General features: G+C 44.8%; 1 protein-coding gene across 1 annotated transcript in view; it reads right to left on the bottom strand.

The window, feature by feature from the left end:
• The window catches only part of LOC135897630 (transient receptor potential cation channel subfamily A member 1 homolog), a 29531-nt gene that overhangs the window by 476 nt on the left and 6764 nt on the right, over positions 1-22291 (bottom strand). Inside the window, exons 3-21 of the mRNA XM_065426314.1 lie at positions 20730-20806; positions 19992-20171; positions 18644-18838; positions 17278-17386; positions 16260-16455; positions 14344-14527; positions 13614-13721; positions 11829-11917; positions 10885-11143; positions 9894-10039; positions 9160-9281; positions 7937-8107; positions 6809-6909; positions 6029-6228; positions 5417-5549; positions 5227-5358; positions 4318-4518; positions 3156-3395; positions 1926-2096 (exon numbers count right to left, since the gene is read on the bottom strand). Of these exons, the coding sequence (XP_065282386.1) occupies positions 1926-2096; positions 3156-3395; positions 4318-4518; positions 5227-5358; positions 5417-5549; positions 6029-6228; positions 6809-6909; positions 7937-8107; positions 9160-9281; positions 9894-10039; positions 10885-11143; positions 11829-11917; positions 13614-13721; positions 14344-14527; positions 16260-16455; positions 17278-17386; positions 18644-18838; positions 19992-20171; positions 20730-20806 (3014 nt within the window). The remainder of the gene's footprint in view (positions 1-1925; positions 2097-3155; positions 3396-4317; positions 4519-5226; positions 5359-5416; positions 5550-6028; positions 6229-6808; positions 6910-7936; positions 8108-9159; positions 9282-9893; positions 10040-10884; positions 11144-11828; positions 11918-13613; positions 13722-14343; positions 14528-16259; positions 16456-17277; positions 17387-18643; positions 18839-19991; positions 20172-20729; positions 20807-22291) is intronic.

The raw sequence follows: 22291 nt of genomic DNA, 5'->3' as shown, positions 1-22291 counted from the left end.
AGATATTAAGAGAACTATTTCGGGAGTGTGTTTTCATCATTTTTTCCGGTATATCGTTATTATAGAAAATAACTACTCTTTAGTTAATTATAATAATTTTGAATGATTAACGTCCACTGTTTTTGGTACGAATGTACTCTACATGGCCAGAAATGTAGGTGAATAACCTGTATTAAATTTCCTCGATGTGGAACGGGCTTCGGTTTGGATGTATTCTAATATAATGATTTATCAATACTGATAATTATTTATCAATATGAGCCTTACATAAGGTTCCCACACGAGTGGTCATAAATATACATGCGGAGCGCTGTAACTCTTTAGAGATTCGTATTGCTCAGAAACAAAGGCACGAAACGGTCACAAAGAAAGCGCGCACAAACAAATGCTGACAAAGCACTTGCAAAAAAAAAAAGCACGGTAGAAAGTAAGCAGATACATGCACCAAACGAAAACGCATTGCCGATCATCCTAATGAAAGTTGGCGCAGTCCGAGATAGTAACAGCGTAATACAGTCATTCTGTCATTTACTCAAGGTAGAGTTCTAGTGCCAATACAAATGGTCTACATATGGAACACAGCCTCACTTTGAAGTTTATTCGAAAGTTCATTCTAGAGCAGCTACCGTTAATGAAAGAAAAGAGCACTATAGTTAATATTCTTGTTTTATGTGCCTTAAATTTACATGAAGCTTTCCCTGTGTTCGGGTAATATCTCTACAAAGCACGCCTTGCACTTTCTCTTGTCGAGAACAGACGCTGCGAGGAGACATCGCGCCTTTCCCGCTTTGATGCAGACTTACTACGTCGCCTCTGGTTAGGGGTGTATGTTACGAAAGATTACAGTTGCATGGGGCTCCAGTCAAAGCGGCTTAGAGATTGACCGGGTAGATTAATTAATACAGAACGCCCAGGCATTGACGAGGTGACGTTGAGCAAAAACAAGACGTTTATTACGTCGTTAGGATGGTCAGCTCAACAAATAGCTCGTGAATGGAAAGCGGAGGCGAAGGCTCTTTTTTTTTTTTAGTACCATAACACTCTTTCCCAAGGAAGGAAGGTAACCGTTGGCCGCGCAGCAGGCGCAGCCTGTACTGTGTTAAACCTGCGAGATCGTAGGTCTTTTTCCTAAACAAACTTTTTTAGAACATAGTCCTATGCGTGTCAGGCTCTCAAAACAACCACTTGTTACTTCAGTTTGTGAAATCGACTGGCCTCAGCGACCGATTGTAGGCTTGATGAGCAGTGCCATGCGTTCACATTGCTAATGCTTTCCTCCCTCTTCCTATTTTTTTCGCTTCTTAACCCATTTTACCCTGCGTAGGGTAGCGCTCCGGATGCTCGTCCACTTGAAGGGCAACTGCAATGAAGTTTCACTTTGGCTAAATTTTGTATAGCTAAATTTAGTAGCTAAAAACCACTAAAGCAATCCAGGCAGAGCCGCAGGACTGACCAATTGCATAGTTTTTTCGTTAGCTGCCTTTGCACAGCATCTAAGCAGACGATGTGTGCACCTGGTAGTTGTCGCTATGATGTTAGTCCCAGCATGTCGCCTCCGAGATTCTTCAGCGCGCCACAGGCAGCTGCGCGCCGCCTTGTCTCGGAGGTCATACCGAGAAGCCGCATGCTCTAAGTTATGCGTCACCTCCGGCGAAAGGTAATGGCGGCGTCTTCTTTTTTTCAGTTTAGGTAGCAATAACAGGTCTATTTGCGTGCATTTCGTGATGCTCCGCTCGTATTTCAAACGTCTTAGTTTGCACGAAGACTCCTGTGTATCTGCACTACCTTAAACTAGGCTTCTTAAGGGGTTTGAAATTTCGTTGCAGTTGTCCTTTAAGCTATCTACTCTATATATTTCCATCCTCCTTACACTTTCCAATTAATGGCGCATTTTATTTCAGCGAAATGCCCATGCGTTCACCCACTTTCTCGTCTTGGCCTTTGTGCTGAACCGTTTGGACGTTGATGCCGAACATTCGCCGCAGCAAGATGGCCAGCTTGGTCTTCTTGTTGGGCTTCACGGTTCTCTTCTGCACCACGACTAGGCGTCGGACCCACGTTGGCAGCATTGTCTCCACTGTCAATACGAGCTTCACCTGTGTGCGAATATTCATTGATCGGAGCCTAGATTCGCGAAACTTCCATACGGTGTAAAACGGCAACAGCACGGAACACACCGTTGTTTCGGCGACGGCTGTCTCTGAGTATTAAAATGAGGAAATTGGATGCGAAACGACAATTTTTGCTGGCTCAAGTTCGACTGAGTGAGGGGCATAAGAATTTGTTCGATATCGCTAGTACGATAAATAGTTATCGAAATTTATTTCCTATTTAGTAACTTCAGGGGCTTGTTGCGAATGAAAAAAAAATATCTGTATGCAAAGCATAACCGTTTGCTAGAATATCAGTGCCCGGCATCAAGTGTCGAGAGATGTGATTAAAAATGCGCCAGGGGTGGATCCAGGGCAACATCAAAGGTGGAATAGATGAGGCGTGGGAGGGCAGGTACCCCGTTTCGTATTTTTCAGACAAAGGCGTATTGAAATGCGCCTTGAAATGCACTTGTGTGCCAGTAACCATTTTTGCCGTTTCAGTAAACTTAATTCTTTCTCAGTACGTGTTTGAGCACGTATTTCTGAAAACTAGTGTTGGGCACAGATTTTCGAGCAAGCAGAAAAGCCTTGCGCACTGGCTGGCTTCGACTTTGCGAACACAGTATTCCCACTGAAGCCATTAATTAATTATCCATTGTGTGAACCGTATTTGTTGAACGTTTGGTGATCACAGAATGATTATCGAACGAATAATCAAATGAGTCGATGCATGTATAACACGTACGAGAAACACTTTGTTCATTAATGTTCTGCACGACATAGCGAAAACGGCTTTCTATGATATGAATCGAAGTTATGCGCAATCTTGTTTATATATAACTGGTTTTCCTTCCTCCTCAAACCAGTCTTCAAGCTTTCTATTCGTCGGTTTCGAGTACCCTTTTATATTTAGAATAACATCGGTCAACTTTCACGCGATTCGCCGCAAAGGGTTTAAATATGGAACAGAGAAGGGGCGCTGAATGGTGCTGCTGTTCTTGATGGGAAATTGGCGAGGATTGTGCGCGTTTATTTCTCTCCTGCAAGAGCATCTATACTTGCCTGCATTCCGAGCCTCTTAAGCTCGGCTTGCTCTAAGACCTCCTTGATGTCGTCGACTGCCAAACCGACGAGCAGGTTGGACGTGATGATGGTCATGAGTACGATGAACATGGCCATCAGGATGTACGAGGAGGTCTCGTACGGCAGCACGTTCTCGGTGAATATGCTGTCGTACTCGATCTCGCCAATCATCATCACTGTGGTTTTCATGATGGCCTTCCACGGAGTGTCGAACGGAGCCTGCAGCGGGAAACGAGAACACGTGTTTGAATGTTACCGTTGCTGTTATTTTGTTGTCACGTGGGAGAACCATGGATATACTTTAGCGCTAGGCATTGCGCAGGTAGTGCAGGCGTTGTCACATGTCATTAATTCACAGAACTTTATTGGGGTCCTGAATCCCGGTCTTTTCAGACCGAGGCAGGCCGCGTCCACGTCGGCGCCGTCAGGCCGAGCCTTATGGCGACATCGGGGACCCTCTCGACAGCCCGTATAGTTGGTCTTGATATGAAGAGCTTGATATCATCTTGTGCCAGTAAGGCGTTGTCACATTGTTGCACAAAATTGTACGTTCTCTTGTGTGATTCATTGTATTCGTCAGCACTATCTTGAAAGCTGTCGTGAACTTTCTAAATGGCCGAGATTATTTATGCTGTTCTGCATCCAGTCACATCATCGAGTGTTGAGAAGATTGGGGAATTGTTATGAAAGTGTTTTTTCTTATGACACCTCCCCCTCTCTATGTATTAAGCCCGTCTTGAGCCGATCCGCGAGGATACATTTAAAAAGATAAATAACTAAAATGAAACGTTTAGCATTGTGGAGCTCAGCTGCTTGTATTTTTTAACAAATGAGCTTTTTATTTATTCTTCTGATACAAAGGAAATATTTGTACCAGTCAAAAGAAAAAAAAGTGTTTCCTACCGAGGCCAGTTTCAAAGTTTATCATGAAAAAAAAAGAGTGAAGATCGAATCTTCCCAAAAGCGTCACGCAACATTTTTTCACCGCGACAGAATGAACCACTGTGAGCCCATGGGCAGCACTCTCCAGTACGCCGCTACTCCTTAATTACGTCACCCGTCGCATATAAACATGGTGGTCACTGTACGTTGGAGAAGCTTCGAATGGTCCCCGTTTTATTATTCTTGTACTACCTCATACCTGATTCTGCAGAAGTGCGAAGAAAGTCAGGGCAAAGGCCACAATGAAGAGGAAGAAGACCATGAAGAACTGGCAGAAGGTGCTCAGAACGTTCGTGAACATGACGACGTAGATTCCCAAAAAGGGAAGCTTTCTGATGTAGATCACTAGCAGAGCCCAGCTGAGGAACACGGACACGACGCCCAGGTGCCACTGCCAGGGCTGCAGGACATGCGAACTTGTCGTTAGTTACAGAACTGAAACACCTACACATCTCCACTTAAATTACATGGCAAGCTCGCCAAACATTTTTTAAGGCTTTTCGTACTCGTTTTAAATTCATCCAAATAGTTTTTTTGTCTTGAAAATCAGCATTTTTTGAGGATGTGAAGATCCCTTTCAAAAAGCCCCTCGCACGAGGCATGTGCTCGCCTTTCGAGGGTAATGAACGCGACAGTAGGCAATGCATGTACCTCGAACAGATGGAAAGCAAAACACATTTGAGTAAATTTGCGTGGGAAATTATTGCATGATTTTATGGCTTTCGACTGTGCCATCTCTAACGGCCGCATCGGGTGATTGCACATTGCTTGACGTCTGGAGAGCGATAGAAAGATCTGTGACAGCGCAGCACAGTTCTTATATGGCACTGTTTTCCAATAAAATTGCGAGGGCGGCAGTGCTCACAAAAATTCTAATTAAGGACATCACATGATCAATTGATTGGTTTATTGGTTGATTTGGGAATTTAGCGAGTGCTTGTGTGCGCCATCAAGGCTTTACGGCAACATTTTCAGTGCATCAAGTTGTTCCACTCGTATTTTGGTACGGGTCAATATCGTCTAAAAACGTATGCAAAAGAAAGATGAGAGTAGAGAGCATAATGTGAATCAGATGGCGCTGTAAAATTGCAAAGTAAGGGAGCGTTACCTCTGGGACGCCGGTTGCTGCCGAACAGTCAGTGAAGTTGAAAACGAAGAGCAGGGAACAGACGTAGCAGCTCCACTCAGACAGGTTTTCGAGGTCGAGGTAGTTCCAACGCGTGTTGTACATTTGGAAGACCTGTGACCGTAATGTTCCTGTATTCGCTCTGTCGCACAACCGTACGTAAAATACCAACCTCCTTCAGTAGGAATACGAGAGACACCATGAATATAATTATTTTAGCCTTCCTAGCGAAGTCCGTCTGCATGTACTGTCCTTCGTCCGATGCCTCACCGATGACGGCGCAGGTATTGTATCGCGAGATAAACCTGCGCATATAAAACCAGAACGAAAGAAAGAGAGAAAGAAAGAAGGGAGCGCCAATTGTTCGCTAACAGAGGAAAGTGAAAAACTGGTGGTTCAGAGAGGCAATTATTGTAAAAGAATTTCCTTCTGCTGGTTTTCATTTCAGCTTGTAACAGTTACGCATAAGAAACAGACATAGTTGGAAGAGTTGAAAAATGTATAAGGCATGGCTCTTTCGAAAGTTCGAAATGTTGCAAGGAGTTGCTGGATCGTAGCGGTTGTGAAACTTCCAGTGAAATTTTATCTTTGAAGAATCAGCACACTTAAAACAAAAACGACCAAATTAGCGCTGACGCCTATAGACTTCCGAGATGTATGTCCATGTATTCCGCACATCCTGATGGCGCAAAAGCTCGCTCCTTCACAGTCCACCAACTTTTTTGCAAGTTCGACAGCATGCTAAAGTAAGGTGTAGTAATTAACTGATGGCAACGCCACTCACGAGCAGGTGGTGTTGAAGTGCGGGAAGTCGAGCGGGCATGGCGCCGGAGTGCCCATGGCGAACGAAGTGAGGCATCCAAGGAAGAGCAGGTAGATGCACATGGTGCCGTAGTATACGTAGCGGCCGTAGCTCTCCCACTTGTGCAGCAGGAGGCTCTTGCACAGTTCGTGGCCCAGTAGGGCGCGCCGCCTTTCGTTTGCCTGCGTGTAAGAACCAAGGACGTGCACATATAAGCGCCGCGACCCCAAGTCCTGGGTTTCCTATCTTGGACGTAACGGCAATGCGTATACGACACGGGGGAATTCTCTCGTGTTGCTTGTCTCACTGCGTTAATGACGACAGCGTAGTGGAAAAAGCAAACGGTGATTCGTCCGTGTACGCCTGGAATGCTGCCGCCGTTCAGCAGACCAAACATCAGCATATGGCCGGACAAGAATAGTACGTAACTGACTAAAAATTAAACAATGGTAACTCCTTAAAGCATTTAGTGGCTCTTAGATTTGACCAGTTATTACAGTCATTTGACGTTGTCTTTTTTCCATCCGTGTCATCTTGGCTGTCTCGGGCCGTATGCACTATATAGGTTTCTAGCCACGCGTAATTAGCCGCCGACGATTTCACAATGCTGTCCCTTTGGTTTCATTCTAAGGATTATCATGACCTCTCTAATAGGCTTTGAGTATTCAATAAGGTGCAATACGAGATCTGTGAATTCATTCGAAGAACGGTGTACTTTATTCACACTTCGAGTGTTCTCATAAGAGCGCGTTTATTACGCACCATGATCATGAGTGGGTGGTTTTGCTTGAGGGTACCGAAGTCCTTAGAATAGAGAGGCGTACCAGGAAGCACGTTGCCGTTGTCGTCGTAGACTTTCCTCACTGCGAGAGAGACAAGTTACGTGTTCCAATAACATTCGTCACATATTAAGGAGGTTAAGAGTGAATGAAAGAAAGTATCTTATGAACAATGTGTTCTTTTTTTCTTTTTTGCTCACTGGCTGGCTAAGATTTCTGTCACATGTGTTTGCGCACTGCGTGATATACCTTAGCGCAATTGCCACGACACTAATAGTTTTATTTTATCTCTACCAAAAGTGACGGATGAATCGGAGCAATACAATTTCGGTACCTTCATACATCGTTGCTGTTCTTGCTTACATACCTACTTAAATTACCATTCGATCAAGAAAACGTTCATGTTTAGCCAGGCTACAATGAATCCATTTTTCACATTTCCAGCTTAGTGAGAATGACCGAAAATCGTCTGTGACGCGAAGTCACCTGTGGTGCTAACATATTTGCATTTTTCAAACCTAAATAATAGAAGAGCGTATCTTAACTTACGTACGTTAGATGCGCATCACAATTATTACTGAACAATTTGCATAAGTAGATAACTATGATACGTTTGATATTTTAGATGCTTCGTTGTTATTGATCCATTCTCTCCGCTGTCTGCGGGTATGTCCAAGTTGACTTTTGAGGACGTGAATGTTTCTGTCTGAAGAAGCTGCGCTGTGTTTCATCCCTCCCTCCCATGAAAGGGGGAGGGGGATATGAGGAGACGGGAAGGAGAACGTGATGCCTCCCTGTACACAATAGTGCACAAGCAAATGCCTTGTTGTCAGAGATGATCACACATGCGCAAGCTGTTCTCAGAGAACGTAAGAGCACCTTCAAAGCCTTGTCCAATGATGAGCGGCGTGGTCGATTGCCCAAATGACTCTAGTACAATCGCGCTTATGTACTGAGGAACGATTGGCTCTCTCTATTAAACTGGTAACATCATTGAGAAAGAACACCTGATGTAGGGGAGCAGCTAGTGCTTCTGCGTACTGAGATTCTCGTAGCTGTAATTGCAGCAAACACCACTGCTCCACAAGCCCACTTGGCAATTAGCACTCGCCTGGGGCGGGTGAGTCTGAGTCCGAGTCACTCTCGTCGCCTGAGTCGTCGGCCCCGCAACCACAGAACGCGTCGTCCAGGAACTGGTACTGGTACGTGACCGACTTGTTAGGGTCCTCGTCAGACCCGGCTTCGACCATGACGCAGCTGTTGAACACGAGCGTGGCCAGGTCTGCGCAGAGAAGCAAGTCGAATAAAAACTGCTTATCGCAGTCTGCTGTTAACGGCAAACATTGAGACCCCTGTTTGTTCCGTGTAGTTTGATTGATTGATTGATTGATTGATTGATTGATTGACTCTTTATTGGTTTATCACATATATATTTGATGGGAGGCGGAGGGAAAAGCCATTCAAGGATGGCTTGAGGGAGTCCTTCGCCTCCATACTGGCAGAGACGACAGCAGAGGCACACGCATTTTGTTCACATGGTCGTACATTTTGCCAAAACCCCATCTGATTGCCCGATCTGCTTGAGATAATAAGACGCAGAGAAATTAAGATAAAATTCTTTTAATTTTTCAGATACTTTATCTGTTTCTTGTATCGAACGAATCTCAGCATGTTTCACTTATGTCTGCGTTGGTACTGCATGTGCATGTTCTTTGACTTTTGGTCGATCGCTTTCCTCTAGTACGCCTCTGTGATCGTGTTGTCGATATCGCGCCAAACACGCTTGTTCATTGACGTTGTCGCCACTCGACAGCGAGATGAGCCGGTCTCGTTCAGAACATACGCACGTCGGGAACACTTAAATATATTCACGAACTGATGTGACCTCCACTCGCACTACTCCGGAATGTACGATGACGCGTGTGTACATAAAGGGTGCGCTTGAGCAATCGGATCAAATTCGACGGCCATCGATCGTGATCGCCACCATCGTTACATGGCCTGATTTGATTCTGATTTGATTTTGTCAGATTCTGGGGAGGTGGCACAATGCTGTATTTGTAGTGTTCCTTTGATGTCTGGGCACAAGGTCGCCCGCTAAAATGATCGATACTTCCATTCACTGTTTCAGGTACTGTTTCTGGGATTAGCATTCTCACTACCCGTGAAATTATGCCTGATTCGGGGTTTCACGTGCCAAACTGCAGGGCACTGGTCGCTAAGGTACTGATGCACTTCAGATGTAAGCGCTTTTAAATCACGAGAAGAAATGTTATTTCCCGGACTAATTTTTGAGGAAATAACCTGTAGCCGACAATAAGTCAGGGTACCGACCTGGCATAGTGCGAATTAGGCTTCGCAGGGGAGTCTGATGAGTCCCGTACTGTTCGCTCTCCGTCGAGTTTTGCAGAAGTTCCTTCCAGAACCGGCTCTTCAGCAACGCTTCGACGACATCCCTGAGAATTGGAGACATTATTCAGTTTTCAGATTTTCAGTGAACAAGGCTGACTATTTGCGACCTATAGTACAGTGTTTCTCAAACTGCGTGTCATCAACCCCAGATCGGTCATGACCCTTTTCTTGGGGCCATGAAAAGACCAGTTATGCTATATGTACATTCTGCTTGCTGCAACACAGATGAAGATCCAGTGTCGCTGTTGGTACTCTTTCGGTGCCGTTGTCGTTAAGAGTATATATATATATATATATATATATATATATATATATATATATATATATATATATATATATATATATATATATATATATATATATATATATATATATATATATATATATATATATATATATATATTTGTGCGTGTGTGTGTGTAGTTTCGGCACGTAAAACCCCAGAATTGAATTGAATTCTGGTGTTTTACGTGCAAAAATCACGATTTGATTATGCGGCTGCCGCGGACGGGATTTGATCGGCCGACCTTGTGCTTAGCAGTGCAGCACCATAGCCGCTAAACCACCGCGGCGGGTATAAAACCACAGAATTTAATTTGAATTAATATAAGCATTCAAACAGGAGAAACATGGGTAGGGCAGAGAAGAAACCTCACCTGTGCTCTTCCTCAATGGCAACGTCGAGACAGTTTTTCTTGTTGGCATTCCTCTTGCAGACAAAGTCTCTGACGTCTTTGCGATCCAGCAGGAGCTTCACAACCGACTCGTTGCCAAACTGAGCCGCGATGTGAAGTGGCCTGTTCTGAGGAAGCAACGCTTTACCTTTGCCGCTGCCATAGTGTCGCAGCGCACTTGTTATATATATATATATATATATATATATATATATATATATATATATATATATATATATATATATATATATATATATATGTATATTTATCCGACTAAAGCGTTAAACTGTTTCCATTTGACAGCATTTAATAGAACTGATGGTCTACGCGTTTGGTATCGACACAGTATGATGCATAGCATGAGGGCCTACGAGTTTTCTAAGCCACCTCACGGTGTTTCGAAGAACAAACGATGTTATCAGTTTACAATTTGACAAAGTACAATTAGCTACACAATTATAATGCAACGGTTGGCAAACCAAACGTCCTTCCACTAAAACAGAACTTCGCACCTGTGGTTACTGTAGTGGATGAACTATAACAATATTCTAAAGATCACTCCAATGGAAAATAAATATCAAAAGGCTTACACAGAAGTCGAGCTACGTGAAGTGTGTTTCTTATGTTTGAGCGCACCGAGAAACTTGAGTACACCCCGAAGCGCCCTGTTTTTCTCGACAATTGCATGGGCCAATCAGCGGAACCGAATATTTTTGAAGAGCTCAAGTAGGTCCGAAAGACATGTACACTTGACGATAAGAGTCAACGAACAAGCACATCATTCTCTACAAATGCACTTAATATAGCATGAAAGTGTGACTAAGTACGAATCCCCTTCCGTCACGTTTCGATATAATATATATAGAAGAAATACTTATGGTAGTTTGGAGACGCTAGCCTATACGTTCAGCCTGATAAAATATTGGCCTCACGACCCCTTAAGTTACGCAGTTAAGGTTGGCCTCGTACTGACCTTCATCTTGTCGACGCTGTTGACGGACGCCCCGGCGCCCAGCAGGTTGGAGACGGTGTCGAAGTCGCCGTTCTTGCAGGCCACCGTCAGGGGCGTCCACTCGTAGTAGTTCTTGGCCTCGAGGTAGGCGCCGGCCTCCACCAATATGGCGGCCGTCTCGCTGAAGCCGCCCTGCGCCGCCACGTGCAGCGGCGTGTTCCAGTGCATGTCCGTCTCGTTCACCAGGCGAGCGTCCTGCTTCACGATCTCGCGCACCACGCTGCGTGTGGAGCACAAGCGGCGAGCTGTCGCGTTTTCGTACGTCGTCATAGTGAGCGGCGTATCGATAGTGCCTTAAACCATAGCATGCCTATTATAGCACATCTTGACCGCGTATGCGCCGTCAGCGGCAGACGGTATCCGCCGTAACGCTATCGGCCAAAACAGTATCGGCACGAAGGTAACGTTATGCTAAAATACTCCGATAATCCTAGCGTTAGTATTCCCCGCAAAACGCTTAAAAGCGGACACTGAAGACGTCCTCAGAACAATTAGGTGAACGCAGTTTGTGATATAGATTTTGCTCTCTCTTTACCTAGCGAAAATGCCATCGCCACAGCAGTTTCTTTACTGGGATGATAAATGAGTAATAAAAGAAAGGGCTCTAAAGTAACGGAGAGCTCGAGCACAGGTAAGTTTCTATAAGGTCTTCTAGAACTCAATGATTTTTTAATGGCCTATATTCTGTATGGAACTTTCACAATTTTTAGCTCTGAGAAATAGTCTATTACGCACAATATATAGAACCAAGCTACTTTAATGATCGTATTTGCTGGTAATTATTTTCGCTTACCATTTGAGCTTATACTTCTGTTTGCTGCTGCTGCTATGAGAAATTGCCACCAGGCAATAAAAAATTACAACTAGTGCGTTATGCATCGAACGGTAAACACTGTAAGGCTTACTTTGGAAAGTTGTAGTGGCAAGCTGCATGAAGAGTTGTCTCTTCACTGGAGTTCTTTGCAGAGGCTCTGGCCCCGTGTTTTAAGAGTACCTGTAAAGAATAATAATTAAGAAAAGACAAGTTTTCAGCTCAACTGGCTCAGACCATGGTTGGAGACGTGTACTTTCGCAAGTTTCTTCAGCGGAAATTTTCACGCCGCTACAAACTTGTGGTTTGATCGAGCGGAAAGCCTCTGAATACTTCGCAATAGCATTTGGTGAATTGAACTCATAGAGTTCAAACATTCATAGAGTGAACTCTGGCGCTAGCGTCTACGGGATCTGATAGTATGGCTATCCTGCTAGCGTAGAAATGGACCGACAGCACATGGATTGGCCTGAACTTCGTCCTTGTGGCTTCAAATGGCCTTGCGTCCTAGCAACATTAACAAGTTTCAACAAAATATTTCATTAGAAATGCAAGTACAATGGTATTGCGTTTGCTTAGGGACTTATTACCATGCTTTGTTTAGAAAGCTGTCATTGCTTGGAATTTAGAAATATAAAGCAAAATGAATAAGGCAGTAAGAACGCGCGAAACTGCCATCACGAGGGTGAGACCAATCTACGGACTACCTGTGAGTGACAGTAAGCATCAGTAGTTTTTTGCGGTAACTCCACAGTTTTAGGGGCAACGAAGTTCTTTCTACGAATAAAGTTTTGTTCTTCTTCTTCCACACTGAAAGTTAAAAAAAATAACATAAAAAGCACGGCAATTTTTGTAACATATTCTTCCTGTTCTCTGATAGCTTGTATTTCTGTGATTTCATTAAAATAGCAGGTTTATCCTTTTGCTGTAATTTTACAGAAAGAAATTGCGAGATAGTTCAATTTATTTAGGGAGTAAATTTTACACCCCTCATAACTGCATGTAGCTTTAATGGGGCACGAAAGAGTCAAATGTTAAGTTGCGGTTGTAACAGATTACACGTGTACAGACAAACACGCTATGTGCGGCATATGCGATGTGACCGCGGTGGATGTGACCATTGACACGACAACTTCCGCCGAGACACCCGGCACTACGCGACACATTCAAGCAACCACTCTACGAGTTTAAATAGCCATGACCTGAACAGCATAACTTTCCCGGATTACAGTTGTATGTTATTCAGAAAGAAATACCAATTGGGTCGCGCATAAGAGGTCTATCTGCATATACTGGCTCGTCTAGTGAAGCGGCACATAAATGTTAATTGAGGATAGTGAAGAGACGAACAAATCTGATATAGTTCACAGTATTGATGACAAATTTTGCATCTTACGGTATGGGTAAAAAAAAAAGCCATCTATTAAGTAAGATAATCTCTGTTGCTTCCATCGAAACAAACTGTTTGTAGTAAAATAGAAAATTTTCCTTTTTCCTTTATTTTTTCACATCTATTTCTTAGTGTATGATAGGACAGACATAAATTAGTTCGAGTGATCGTTAATGCGATAGCGTGGCGGTGGGGAAAGAATGGTAAGAAGACAAAAACCACGGGAAAAAAACGATAAAGAATTGAATACTTGTTATTGCCTATTTATATGAAAATGCAGTAGGTCAGCATAATTTGAGAAAAGTTACTTCGCGGCGCCGCAGAATGGAAATTACCTAAATAGCGATGTCGTGAGTTATTTAGAGCGATGCTATTTTGAAACATCCTGAAGTGACTAGAAACGTCCTAAACCATACAAGATAGCGCTGTACAGTCTAACCATTTGCATTCGGGAAATTTTTTTTTCCAAACACGTCCGATTTTGCCCACCTGAACGATGTCGAGAAATGCGTTGCGCGCTGCATGGTGAAGAGGAGTGTCCCCATCGCAATCTTTCCTGTTGATCAGTTGTTCCGATCCCTTGACATTAAGGAGCACCTGCAATGTATTGAACAGAGTACGCTTTTATCAAACGCGTTGAACTTGCCCGTATATTTATGGTTAAAAGAAACTGAATGCCGCAAAAAATTTATTGATCTCATGAGTAGCTACACAGGTTCACGATACACGTTGTTGAAAGTAATTTCTTGGAACTCAAAACCGACACACAGCCATATCGAGAAATTTCAAAACATAACCAATTCGAAGGTTTACCATTCTTGCACCCATAACATTTCACGTCCGACGAAGGTATAGATATTGTTCCGCGCAAATTTGTCAAGCGCAGATTCCTTAAACGCAGATATCTAGCATGGTAATGATTGTTTTTGATACGCTCTCACGAATGAAAAAGAGATATGAGAGGACCTCAGGCCATAAGAGGGTGGTTTCTTCGTTTTAACCGTTGTGGGCAACTTGCGATTTGCCTCGCATACGAAGGTAAATCACGAATAGGCACCGCGTAGGAGCCCTGCATGCATTGCAGCACTGGGAGGGTGTACGGTGTTCACACGCGCAGATTCTAACAAGCGGAGTGAATAACGTGCAGCTTTCATCATCGCTGTAATCTATTCTTCTGGCTGCTCTCAACACTTTGGCTTTCGGTTGCTGCAGGCCTGACCTGAAGGACATCCTCGTTCTTGGAGAGCACGGCCATGTGTAGAACGTTGCGGTCGTCGTTGTTCCGCGACTCGATGTCGGCGCCGCGATCCAGCAGCAACCGCACCACCTCCACGCTGCCGCTGTCCACGGCGCCCAGCAGGGGGCTGTTGCCTTCCACGTCGCGATCTTCGATGCCGGCGCCCCTGCGATGGACCCCGCGCACAGGGTCAAGGAACGCTTCGGTACGCAGCTAAGCGTCTGGAAGACGCACACGACTATACTACAGCTTCTGCACGTGAGGAGCCTACTTATCTTTTTCTTAAGACCAATGCAAATTGTGGAGTTCATCATTTCGAAGCCTCACAGATGGGGCTGCGAAGCATACCGTAGTCGAGAAGCCCCGGATTAATTTTGAACGGTGGTTTATTTATTTATTTATTATTTATTTATTACATACTGCCAACTGCCTCTTGGCAGTCCAGGCAGGAGTGAGTGTATACAAAGTCGGCACTGCAAGTCAAAATAACAAAAACTTGGGTTACGAGGAACCATAAAAAAAGAATGCTTAATGATACAGACTATTGCGTCGGGAAAGGCAGCATGTACAAAAAAAAAGGAAAATGGTGATTCTAAAACAAACACACTTCATTGCAAAGATTGTACGGCAGCCGCAAATGAATCAACCGAGGACATACAAGTGACTTCTTGCGGTAGAGCATTCCACTCTGCTATAGTTCGAGGGAAAAACGAGAAGCGATAAGCAGCAGTTTTAGTCGGTGGCATCACAATCGTTTTGCTGTGCTTGCGTCTGGTTTCTCTTGTTTTATTGAAATTGATGTATATGTCGGGATCCATTTTTGTTTGTTTATTAACGATATTAAACAAAGTTTGTAGGCGATGCAGTCTACGCCGAAATTCAAGTGATGGGAGGCCAGACCGTGTTCTGAGATCAGTGATCGAGACTCGTCTATTATAAATATTATAAATAAATCTAAGGGCTTTCTTTTGCACGCTTTCAATGTTGTTGACACCGGTCTTTGTGTGGGGATCCCAGACAGCATCGGCATATTCAAGCAGTGGCCTAATGAGTGTCGTGTAGGCAGCGAGTTTAGTCCTACTAGTGCAGTGTTTAAGCCGGTGTTTAATTAGCCATAGCTTCCTTAGCGACGCCGAAACGACGTATTGGACATGAGCGTTCCAGGTTAACTTCGAGTCAATAACTACACCCAGATACTTAAATTTGTCAACCGTCTTAATTGCTACATTATTGATTTTATATGTACAAATTGATGGTGCTTTCTTTCTTGTAATCATCATTTGAGTACATTTCGTGGCATTTAAATTCATGCGCCAGGATTGACACCAGTTATCGATTGCATTAAGGTAATCCTGTAGCGAGCATTACCTGTTTACTGAGCATTACCTGAGCATTACCAACAGATTACCTGTAGCGTAATCCTGTTGTAGCGAGCACCCTGTTTTCTTGCCTCTGTCACATCTTAGTCATTTTGATCACCTGGGGTTCTTTACCCTGCATCAAAACCACTCCATTCTGCCCACATAGGAATGCGGCGTTCTTGGCTGCGGGAACCGAACTAAAGACCTCAAGGCAGCGCAGCGCCGTAGCCACTGAGCCACCGCGAAGAACCGTCTTTATCTTTTCTTCGCTTTGAAAAGACCATCGAAGGACATACAGTAAAGCTTGCGCGTTTGTTAGTGCGCGTGGGAAAATGCTATTTGATGCGATTGTCAGTTACTATAGCTATGCTCACCAGTCACTCTCTGTGCAACCTCCGCACCTTTAAATGCGCGGGCCCGCGAAGTGCTGTGTTAAAGGCCTAAAATGCGTTATATTTATTGCTTGCGCGATATATTTATCGTTCGGCCGCTCTGGCCGAACGCCGAGAGTTCCGCGCGGGTTGATTGCCGACTCACTCGTCCAGCAGGAAGGCGACGATCAGCGGCCGATCGTTGGTGGCTGCCAGGAACAGGGGCGTCTTGTTGCCGTCGGCCAGCACGTCGGTTGCGGCGCCGTGGTCCATGAGCAGCTGGCACATGGGCACGCCGCCGCGCATGGCGGCCAGGTGCAGCGCCGTGTGGCCCGTCGACGACGAGCAGTTCGGGTCGACGCCTGCGCGTGCGCCAAGCCGGATGGTTTGCAAGTGAACACTCGGGCGGGCAGTGTCAAGCCACAATATCATGCTAGCCTACGACTCGCAACGTGTTGTTTTATTGCCAACGCGTTCGCAACAAAGCTTCATTTCTCGGCGGAAAACTGTGCCGCCTGCACGTACGCCCCGATGCTGCCTCTAGGCGTTGTAACCGCATTAAAATGGTTTCTCTTCAATGAATTCCCAATTGGCATCAATATACGTGAGAATAAAACATATAACTAGCATATTTAATAAATTGGGATATATTTAGGGGCTTACGATTGGTATTACTTGAAATTTTTGCCTTTATGAAACTGTTCATGACGTCTCTGGAGTAAACGACCATTTTCTTTTATAACTGGTCATAAGTTCGTACATTGTCATGTGTTCCCATACAACCTACATTCCTTTCCAGTCCTGATTACCGAAAACCTTGGTGCAAGAAAAAAAAATTGTTCGTCTGACATTCCCGGGTTGCAGTGTTGACTTTGAGAAAAGCTGGAGCGCAGAGGTGCAGATTAATTTTGACCTCATGAAATTATATGTAGCCGCACGTATATATGACTAAATTCGTTCTGCTAACCAACGCAATGCGATATCCGCGGCGGCCAGGACCCTGTATGTGCGACGTCCTTCTAACCAGCAGAGCATGGTATCCTACCGAATTGAAAAGATATTGGTGGTTCGATGAGACTGAGTGACGTGACTGGACCAACTAACTTGAGTTCTGTCTGTTTCGTTCCTTTTTCTCGTTAAAGTTCTTGACCAATGTCATATCGTGCGTAATTGAGTGTGCGAACCTTTTTCCAAGAGGAAGCGCACGATTTCGATGTGGTTGTTCTCGACGGCGTAGTGCAGGGGCGTCTTGTTCTGCTTGTCTCTTCTTGAGAGGAGAGCCACGGGGATATCCTGCATGCAGCGAAACATCGCCGAAGTGTGTGTTGGAAACGTTGATGCCCATAACCAGGGAGTGAGTGAGGGCGTGAGTGAGGGAGTGAGCGAATGTGTGTGTGTGTGTGTGAGAGAGAGAGAGAGTGCTCTTTATTGATAAGGCAGAGGAGGAGACGAAGGAGACGAAGAAGAAGAAATGCCCTAGAAAAATGTGGGCAGAAGAAAAAGGGGGAAAATATGCAGGTCGTGTGATGTTATCAACAGCAGAGTGAAGTTAACACAAGCCCATTTCTGGTGCCACTCACCTGTTTACGCACGGTTTGTACTACCAAATATGAAGCGTGCAATAAAAGCTGTTAGATATGTGCCGAAGTAAGCCATTAACAATTGGTAACCGGGGTGCTATATTGAAGTTCGTTCATTGTCTTATTTAAGAGAAGTTTATACCTGCCGACTGTCGGAAGAAGATATCTGACGTAGGCTATGAATTTTTGACACTGAACTGACGAAAAATGAAAGACGTTTAAAGAAAAGATGAAGCATTAAGATTATAACTGCGCAAATGAGCAAAAGTAAAAAGAAAAATGGTGTCACAATTCTTTAAACTCAATATGTTGGGATATTGATTCGACATTATTGGGACAGTCGCCCTCTTGTTTTGTCACCACTGACATCAGCGAGTTAATACGCACCGGAGCAATTGCGTAAGCGCTTTGTGCATACTTTTTGAATGTCGTTTTCTGGTTTTGCTGTTCCGGTCCCTTGCAGAAATCCCGTCGGTATACGAAAACAACGAATCAGTTTGAAGTCACTCCTTTGTGCTGTCTATACTTTCTCTTTGTCCCGTCTAAGCTGTGTGCTCAACTAAAGCTCATCAACTCAGCGCAATGCTGCGACAGCTACGGTGTCAGCCAGAAACGCAAGAAGCGATCCTCAAGCGTTCGCCTGTGAACACCGACTGAGCGGAAGTTTCACGGAAAGCCCTCCTCTACTCTCTGTTACACTCACCGGCTCTCTTTACTAACATGTAGTGTCCGAATTCACGCCCCGGCGACGGCCCCCATCTAGGTAACACATACAGATCTCGAAGGTCATGCTTTTTGCTGACTGCATACGGTGGAAGCGATTGCGAGAGCCGGAAAACGCGTCACTGACGTCAGTTTTTGGACACCAGTTGACAGAGAGTGCTAGGATTCGCTGCACTGCACGTAGTTGCCGAGAGGGAGTATAAGAATGCGGTGTTTGTAGAGTGCATTAGAGATGGAAGGCACTCGCCTCCTTCTGTATCTCCTGGTAGAACAGTCGCACGGCCTGCAGGCTGCCCTCCTTGGCGGCGATGTGCAGCGGCGTGAGGCCCTTCTTGTCCACGGCATGGATGTTGGCGCCGTGACTCAGCAGAAGCCGCACCACCTCGGCGTCGCCCAGAGTGGCCGCGTTGTGGAGCGCAGTGCGGCCTTGCTTGTCCGTCACCTGCGCGCGGGGCCGAGACACAGTGCTCTCGAGAACGCTCCAACTGCGGTGAGCACCGTGTAACGGCGACCACGATTCTGGCTATAGTTAGAAATTCGCTCCGACTGTTTTAGTGTTCAGCGACGGAGGGCCTGAAGGCGCCTGTATTCAGCCTCGTGTACACGAATGAGGTGTGGAAGACGTGAAAATGCAACAGAATGCAGCATGTCCCAATTGAAAAAAAGGAAGAAATAAGAAAGAAAAGGAAAACGAACTATATTCCCTGCGACTGCTGATGTGCAATAAGTTAATGGGATCGTATGGGCTTCATATATGTTTCATCATATAAACCATACACTGTTTGGTTATACTGTTAACAAATGACAGCGCGAGCGACAAACTAGGGAACATAAAGTGACAGGTGCGTTTTTTAGGCTTTCCGCTCACGCTGTTAATTTTTTCCAATGAGTTATGCCAAAACTCATACTTCATTGATTGCAAGTCTTTTCTTTTTCTCATGAAGGTAGAATAAAATATAAACGTTGTGACATTGAGAACCGAGGTTGTATGTTACGTGTAACAGGTGTTCTCATCCATATACCATGTTGGAGACGGCATTGCCGTATCCCGTTGTCTCGTTGTGTTTCCAGTGTATACATGTATCCAGGGAGGGGGCTTCTGGAAGCGTCCACCTAGTGGACATGTCCAGTTCATCTACTACTGAAGTGCTAATTGGCTGGGGGCACTATACCTCCTTCTGACGCGTACCCCTGCCCACCTTATCCGAACTTCAACACCAGCCGAAATGGTCATGTCCACCCAGCTTCGTTTCAACGCATAAAGCATAATGCCAAATGATATGAGATGGTCGGAGTGTAGTCCTGTCGCAGCAAGCAGGTTCGAAAATGCCGAGGAGCTGTCTGTTAGCGTGAAACAAACAACCGGCTTATACCAAAGACGCAACGCGTGAATGAAGTGAGTTGTCTAACTTGCCCGAAGGCGACGATTTCGGGCCGACAAATGTCAACGGATGCGTTTGCATTACGTAGCCGCACTTCGTGATTTCGTTTCGGACTGAACGAGATTATCCGGCCTAACAACAAAGCCATGTTATTATTGCACAAAACAACCATACGTGCAATATGAGAATGATGTCTGTGGAAGAGAGCTTCACCTCTTTGTCCACGCTAGGGTAGGGCAGTAGGCAGCGCACCACGTGGCTATTCCCGGACAAGGAGGCATGGTGCAGCGGTGTCATGCCCCAAGCGTCGATGGCGTTGGCACCAGTGCCTACCGCCGACATGAGCGTCTGGATCATGAGCGAAGCAGAATCCTCGCACGCCAGGATTATGCTCTGCGTGCAGGAAACCAAGGGGCGAAATACAGAGAAAGGGCGTCGTTATTAAGACTCTGTGCAAAGTGGGGCATGGAGCGCAATGTGAAGAGAACATTTCTGAAAGAAGCAGGGTGGGGAACAGAAAAAAATAGCTAAAGAACAAAAAAAAAAAAACATTGCAATATCTTCAGGTGTGTCAAAGTTAAAGGAAGTTGAGGCGTTCATACATGGTGAAACAGTTAAGCGTTTAAGAAAAGAAAATTACAGCCCGTGGCTGCTTAGCACCTTATGTTTCGAAGGGTCAGTGAGAGCGGGAAGATAAACTGTCTGAAGCGGTGCTCCGCGTCTCCTATAGCCTCCTACCTTGTATTTTTGTTCCTCTTAAATATATAATATTTAAAGTAGTTAAACCGTTTACTTGTACTGCAAAACAATAAGTGCGGTAGCACACATACTTAAGAAAAATAGTTAACAGGACAAGTGCTTTTTTTTGTAAACAAAGAAAAAGAGAAAACGAGAGAGAGTTCAGAGGCAAGGTGCAGAGAGACAATGTCGTGAGAAAGTCGAGAAATTTACCCTCCTTTTTTCTGGCCGCACAAACTTGGCGACGTAATGTAGTGGTGTGAAACCCATCTTATCCTTAACGTTTGGATCTGAAAAAGAACAAAAGAGGAAACAGTCAGGCACAGAATGAAGCTTGGTATTGGCGTCATCGACTAGAGAAGGGGGTGCCGGGAAAAATGAAGCAGTATTCAAGAAAGGACGCGACGAGATATATCTAAAGGTCCCAAAATGTGTTGCGCGCATTTGTTAGTGATGTCAAAGCACTGTCATAATTTGGTATTTGTATTTTGTACTGCCCGTGGCATAAATAACTTTTTTTCAGAATGATGAAATGTGATTTCTAATACAAGTATAAAGGTAAGCAGTGGATTTCCTCGGTCGGAATCGCCTGGTGCCAAAAGCCATGCTACCGTCAGATAGGTTTTGTGGGCGTCAGGCAACAAACAGGTCGTGTTTGGAGACAATGGAAACCGTAGGCGTCCGCTAAGATAAAGGAGTACCTGACGCGCGCAGCTAATGGGTTAGGTCAGCGGCTTCAACGAACGAGAGAGAGAGAAAAAAAATGTTCAGCATGCCCAAAGATAACCACCGTTCGTTGATATATGCATCTGCTTGACTGTGACAAAAGCAACTACGACGAACTTATCGTACTCGCTGGGGAACAGTGACGCTCCGGGAGCGTACTACCTTAAGGGGGATCGGTGTAGGCGTAATTGCCAACAGAACCTCATTATGATGGACAGAGACGGACCATTAGTAATGCGCACTGCCCCTTGCGTGTGGTAGCGAACTGCTTAATAGCTGTAAGGATTCACTAAACCTATAACCCTGCTTAAACCGTACGATGTGGAAAAACTGGCAACATAATGTATTTGCTGCCAGCATTTCCGATACCATAATCCTTTATTAAATGAAATCAACTGCCTCACTACTACGGACATGCACCACGGAACACCTATACGGAAGTTTTCGTATGTTTATCTGAACCCGTAGCATGCTTCGCAACACGCTTCCCGTCTCCTTTCCTTATTGTAAGAAAAGAATCCTGTTAAGTTTTCTCTTCGTTAAGAGTACTTTGCTCGTATGTTTGTTGCTTTATTGTTTTACGTTATCTAAGAGTGCAATTATGAGGTGAGCGTGAATTAGCGGTGCCGAAGGAAATATCGTTACGGAGCCGCACTGGACGTTTATACGTGGATTATTTTCCTAGGCTAACTCTTGAACTAGACGTTCTTTATTTATCCACGCACGCTGACAATGCCGCCGAGGTACTAGGCGTGCAAGTTCAGCGCCACGTACTGGTGCATAAAGAATAGATGTACAGGCGGGACTTAATTGCCCTCGCTAGTGTAATAAGGCCTTTCCAAAAATTATTTCCCAGAATGCACTATTGTCCGAAATATGACGGACAAAACATTGTTGAATTGGTGATTGCTATGCAGTTCACACATTTATTTTACATTCTTTATTTTTTTGCTTCCGTGTGCTCTAATTGTGTGGAAAGAATGTGCCGAGGGAAGAACAATGTACTAGATGTCGACAGTCTTCATTTTATCGATGTTTACCAATTTCGA

The sequence above is a fragment of the Dermacentor albipictus genome, chromosome 5 (assembly GCF_038994185.2).
Source record: "Dermacentor albipictus isolate Rhodes 1998 colony chromosome 5, USDA_Dalb.pri_finalv2, whole genome shotgun sequence".
NCBI lineage: Eukaryota > Metazoa > Arthropoda > Arachnida > Ixodida > Ixodidae > Dermacentor > Dermacentor albipictus.
This window is presented reverse-complemented; position numbering and strand designations above follow the sequence as displayed.